Source organism: Suricata suricatta, unplaced genomic scaffold, assembly GCF_006229205.1.
Source record: "Suricata suricatta isolate VVHF042 unplaced genomic scaffold, meerkat_22Aug2017_6uvM2_HiC HiC_scaffold_274, whole genome shotgun sequence".
NCBI lineage: Eukaryota > Metazoa > Chordata > Mammalia > Carnivora > Herpestidae > Suricata > Suricata suricatta.
The window spans coordinates 1-6,355 of NW_021873103.1; the positions used below are offsets into that span (position 1 = coordinate 1).

Genomic DNA, 6,355 nt, shown 5'->3' on the forward strand with positions numbered 1-6,355 from the left:
TAGTGATGGTTTCCTTTTATTTAAGATCCAGTGGATAATTAGGAAGTGGAGTCTTGTCATCTTATGTACAACTGGACAGCAGGTGGCTCATATGCCTTCAGAGAACACCTCTATACATACATGTGTCTTATGTAAATGAGATTTGTGCTCCTTCTTGGCTGGAGATTTAGATATCACAAGGAGGTAAAGGTAACTGTTCTCACTCCATGTGTCAACTCCATCATCCATCCACAAATGTATAATTTATGGGTTAAACTCAAGGTAGGCCTGCCCATGCTGTCCCATAGGCAGTCTTTACATTTTGTTGAATGCTTTCTGTTTCCATCACAGGAGACAGTGCCAATATAATCCTTTGCCAGGAACAATAAATAAGAGAGAAAAAAGAGGTTCAGTAAAATGAGGGACTGCAGTCAGTGGTTACAAGCTAGTAAGCAGTGAAGGTCAGTTCTTGGAGTCTGCCTGGTGACATTAACTCCATCTTTCATCTTACGTACCATTATATACATGGCCAATGGCCACTGGATCACTCTGGTATTTATTGCAGGGACTGCTGACCTTCAGGGATGTGGCCATAGAATTCTCTCAGGAAGAGTGGGGATGCCTGAACCAGAGTCAGCGAGAACTGTATCGGGATGTGATATTAGAGACCTATGGTCACCTCGTCTTCTTGGGTGAGGATCACTCCTTCCAGAATCCCAAATCACACTCTGGGTTTTTTCCTTTCTATGAAGACTCTTTCTTGGAAGTTTCCTCCCTGCGTGATTGGGATTCGAATCCCTGCAGTACTGGATGGAAGTAGGGATTTTTAGATGTAGAGAAATGCCTCATGAGATTTCCTTTTCAGCATTAGCCTTCCTTATTGAAGGTGCCAACATCATTTCTGTAGATTCATGGCAATTCTAAACATTGAGTGGTATAAGATGGTATTGTACACATCTTAAACACCAATTTTTACTGCTTATGGTATTCATAGTACATAGAAGGGAGATCACACTCTGAATGTAGGGAACTCCTCCTGCACGTTCTAAAGAACTGTTTCTTGGATAACAGTGATTGGGAAGTCATCTTTTAGAATTCTACAATGTCCTCTCTTGTCTACTGTGTACAATAGTACAAAAGGTAGAATCTCCAGCAATAATGATATTCCTTCTTTCTGATACACAGGTCTCATTGTATCGAAACCAGACCTGGTCGTCTTGTTGGAGCAAGAGAAGGATCTACGGGGTCTGAAGAGAAAGGAGACAGCATCCTCACACCCAGGTAGGCGGGAAGGATACCGATGACAGAGGTGAGGTCTCAGTGTGAAGGAGGAAAATAGACCTTATAATGTATTTCAAGTATCTCTCCCTGAATGGAAAATCATTTGTGAGGCCTAGTTTTATGAGTTTCTCTCTCACAGAGGGACATCTGCTATCTGACTCCTCATCTTCTTTGATTCTCCAAGGACTCTGTTTCAACTCCAGTGAAGGACCATCACCTCCACAGTGAGGACCTCCATAAGCTGAGAGCTTCTCCATTGCTTTGTGAGCCCCAGAGGCTATCTCTGTATTTCTGAGGAATCTTATTCTAAGCCATTTCTAAATTCTGGTTTCCTTCTTGGGACAAGTGTGTCAGGGTAGTGTTGAACATATTGGGATTTGATGCAGAAATCCCTGGAACACTGAAGACAGACACCACCTGTTTTCTGGTTTATGCTTTCCAAAGTTAGAGAGGGTTTGCTCTTAATTGTACAAAATTGAGGCTCAGGCATTTCAAAAGGTCACAGAACACCTCCATAAAGCGACAAATTCCAATCCTTTATGTCAAAATAGAACTTCATTTGTCATGATATTAACTAAGATTTGAAATTTCCACTCTGGGTTCCGTTGCTCAATGGTGAAATAATTTAATGTATCTATGTGTATCTTAGCATTCTTGTATTATGCCATAAGGGTCCTAGGACATTTAGAAGTTAGAACTCACAGCTTATAATAAAGTCTCAGTGGTTACCATATTTGCTAGTATTTACATCATTTAATCATTTTGTCTTGTACAGGAGGAAATTCCTGTGACTTTTTCATATGTGTTTTTACTTTCTAGTAAGTTGTATATGACACACATCCCTGATTATTTCAACTCAAAGTTCTCTATTAAATGAGTATGTACCTTACAAGAAATGTGGTAGAGAGGTGTCTGAGTGGCTCAGATGATTGAGCATTGGACTTTGGCTCAGTTCCTGACCTCATATTTAGTGAGTATGATCCCAGCATGGGTCTCTCTGTTGTCAGCATGTTGACTGGTTTGGATTATCTGTCCCCTCTCTCTTTGCCCCTACACTGCCCAGTTTGGTGTTTTTTCACCCATTTCCCTTTGAAGAGTCTCTACAGAAATTTAAGACAGACCATGAAGAGTACTAGAATTTCTTTACCAGGTTGGGCGTAAGACCACCACCACTACCACCACCACCAGCACCCCAGCCAGGAACATTGCAGAAGGGGATGCTGTAGGTCACCTGATTTTTTGCATTGAATCCTGCCACGCATACTCATGAAAAATATTGCATGACATGAACTGAATAGGTTTTATGACTTGTTTTTTTGTCCATTTCATGAGACTTTTACGATGTGGTAGGCACATGGAAAATTAGGCAGCAGCCAAGTCAGGGTGAAAGTCATTAGAAAATATTGGTAGGACATTATCCTCCATGGGTTAAAGATTTTTAAGGTTTTTCAGATAGAAACACTGACAATTCTCATTGTCATTCAACTTCCATTTGTGTATAAAAAGATATAATGCTAGTATCTTGGTCTTACATAGGGGACAGACTTGTTTCTTGGATACCTAAACATATATCTGCTTCATCGGCACAATGTCCAGCAAATAGGCTAGATATTTCTTGAAGATACAGGCGTTTCCTATGCTCAGGTCCCACAAACCCACTGTATGTGCAGATTCTACCTGTAGGAGTTGGGGAGGGGGGGCTGATAAGTGATATTTGAGTGATGAGGAAGTCTATGGTGATTGCTGTGTCATGAGCAAACATCCTTGGATGTTGACGTAGGAGTCTTGTATCATCAGCCTGGGTGGAAAATTGTTGCTGACCACCTTGTTACATTAAGGAATGAGTAGAATCATGGACTTTTTAGAGTTCTCAAGGTTATCTATGGACCGTATCAAAACCAAGAAGATACTCATGGGATGGATTTGTTTCTCGTCTTGATTTGCATTTGTGTTGTCATGTGTAGGTATATGTGACATCATATTATACTCTTTCTTTGACTTACATCACATAGCATGATGCTTTTTAGGTCTATGTATATTGTTACAAATGGCAAGTAGAAAAACAAAGCAGAAACATCTGATTACCAGATTGGAACAGGGTTGCAGAAAGGGTTAAATGGGAAAATGGTATAAAAAAGGAAAGGCTTCCAGTTATGGAATAAGGAAGTCATGTGGATAAAGGATACAACACAGGGAATACATTCAAGGGTATTATAACAGCACTGTATGGTGACAGATGGTAGCTCCCTTGGGGTGAGTAAATTAATGCTCTAGACCTGTCAAATCACCGACTTATACATCTAATCTGAGTCACATTGTATGTCAAGTGTTCTTTAAGAAAAAAGAGAGAAAACAAATGAGGTACCAATACACATATACATATATAGGTAAAACTATTTTCTTAAGAAGTTGCCTCCAATGAAAACTAACCTACTCTCCCTATTATGCTCACCCTAGGTGTTCTAAGATGTAGACTTAGAAAAGCAAATTTATCTCTATCATAATGGAGATGAAGGTAAATTGCTGGATAAAAGGTAGGACATGGGAGGGAACAGAGTGTGCCCAGCTGAGTGACAAATTGAATAAAAGCATTTAGAGGAGTCTGGAGTCCTCAGTGGCTGAGCACCCTAGGAAATACATGAGATTAGCAATTTCTGTGAGAGCTTCTTTTTTTTTTTTAATTTTTTTAATGTTTCATTAATTTTTGATATAGGAGAGACAGAGCATGAGAGGGGAAGGGTCAGAGAGAGAAGGAGACACAGAACTGGAAGCAGGCTCCAGGCTCTGAGCTAGCTGTCAGCACAGAGCCTGACGCAGGGCTCGAACCCACGAACGTGAGATCTGACCTGAGCCGAAGTCGGAGGCTTAACCGACTGAGCCACCCAGGCGCCCCTGTGAGAGCTTCTTAAGTTGTTTGGACTGCAGTGTGCCTATCTCCGCACTCATATTATAAAAAAATGTACTGAAGCGTTTTCTGTAGAAGTACATTCTTTTGTGGAAACACCAAATGCATCTAAATTTTATGTCCATCCACATGTTAGTCAAGTCAGATTTTGGGAAGAAACCTCAGGTGAAAACAGAAGAGACCCTGTAGAATGGAGCTGTAGGAATTACTAAAAGGACAGGGAACACTAGATAGTTTTAAAAGCTATGAAATCCATAGACTCCAAGCTAAGAAATGCAACATTGCCATCAGAAGCGGTTGTGCCTGCATTACTGACTCAAAGAGACACCTATTTCCAAGAATATGTTTGGCATGGTGACTAAAAGAAGGAGAAAAAAGAGTGGTTGACCATGGTTCCCATGCAAGGATGGAGGCAGCTTGAATGAAAAGTGAGAAGAAAGAAGGGCATTGGACTCACTTATTTTGTCCTCCTCCCCATGTTTAAGAACCTTTTGAAGCAGTTCATCTTCTGCAATGCAGGCCTGGAATTTTGTCTGGTGCATTCCACATGTGAGCCTAGAAAGGGCATTGTGCTTCAGATTATAGAAGCATTTTTCTGGTTTTGTTTCATTTAGTAAATAGTCTTATTGCCCTTGAGTGAAGTCAAGATGGAAACCATGGAGACTGGATTCAATCTGTTGGTTCCCAATTGAGGTGTGCCTCTTCCTTCTCGTTTTAAACAACCTTGAAAGGATTCACACTTTTATTGTTCTTTGGTTATTCCTGAGAGAGAAAAGAGGTAAGAGAGCCATAGATTCAGCCGTGGCAGGAAATAAACTCTGCCTCTCCCTCTTCTACCTTACTTGATGAATAGCTTTTGTATAGAGAGGTCCCTTGCTATGGGCCCTCTCAGGAAGCAATAGAAGAACTTCATTTTTGAAAGAGAAACATGAGACAAGACATCAGTCAGCAGGAGGACTGGGGCTTATCAAGACATTTTCATGTTTACTTTTAGATTGTGATGTACGTCCTGCTGCTCTGGACATGTATTTCCCAGCAGTTATGGTATGTCCTCTCAAGAATGCTAGGGACCTGAAGACACTGTGAACCAATATTGGTCTCTGCACTGCATTTGCTCTGTGCTCTCTGCAAGATCCCTGAATGATAGGTTAATATTTTTTCCCTTGTAACATTAAATGCCTTGGGTGGAATTACTGAAAGATGTGCATCAGTCACCTCATTTCACCTGGAAATTCACTGCTGTGTGTCATATTGGTCTTAGTCTCTTTAGAAAATCAAAGCCCTCTCTTAGGTTTGCTGGCGATAGTAGTGGTGAAAGTAGAAATTGTAAATCATTCAGGCCTTGCTGCTAAAAGTACTCATTGATTGTATACTCAGATCACATGTGTACTATTCCTTATCAGTTCTCTGTTGCTCTAGAAAAAATAAAGATGCAAATAAACAATTCAGAAAAATAGATCAATGAAACAGAAACTTTGAAAATGCGATGGGATTCACAAACAATAGCTATGTCAGTTGTATCAAAGTAAGTATTGTCTCTGTGGTGTGTTTGGAGGACACTAAAACTTGCGTCACAAATAGATGTAAATGTTTCAAGCCCCTGAAACATTTCTTGGGATCAATGACCAAAATAGTTTAATTCTACCACATGTATTTTTTTTATTGGATTTGTCTTTTCCTCTTTTGTGTTGTATCCTTATTCCCCATTTTTTGGTCTATGAGTTCTGTGTTTCAGTCGTATTTGTATTACCCTTTTCACTTTGAAACCTGCTCAGAAGCGTCTTTTAGTGTTTTCTTAGTATAGTGGTCTGTGTTTTCCTTTAGATGAATTCAAAGTCCGGTAATCTGTGCTAAAACTCGAGCTGCATTATTACAACACTTTTCCCAAGGTAACCTGAGAGAGATGAAAATTCTAATGTCTTTAATGTTATTAATTCTTTTGAGAGAGAGAGAGAGAGAGAGAAGGAGAGGGAGTGAGACAGAGCATGAGCACGGCAGGGTCAGAGACGGGGAAGTACAGAATTCAAAGGAGGCTCTAGTCTCTGAGTTGTCAGTACCGTGCCTGACGTGGGCCTCAAATCCATGAACCATGAGATCATGACCTGTGCCGAAGTAAGATGTTTAACCAACTGAGCCAACCGGCGCCCCAATGTAAATCCTTTCTAATGTTCTTATTGGTCACATGGATTC

At 40.4% G+C, this 6,355-nt stretch overlaps 1 protein-coding gene across 1 annotated transcript; it reads left to right on the top strand.

The window, feature by feature from the left end:
* Window positions 1-544: 544 nt before the first annotated feature.
* Window positions 545-1,283, top strand: LOC115284948 (putative protein ZNF720; the record flags this gene model as incomplete). The annotated part of the gene is made up of 2 exons (XM_029931392.1): window positions 545-671; window positions 1,165-1,283. Coding segments are annotated over 2 exons (246 nt in total), but the record flags the coding sequence as incomplete, so codon positions are not given.
* Between the last annotated feature and the right edge of the window lie 5,072 nt (window positions 1,284-6,355).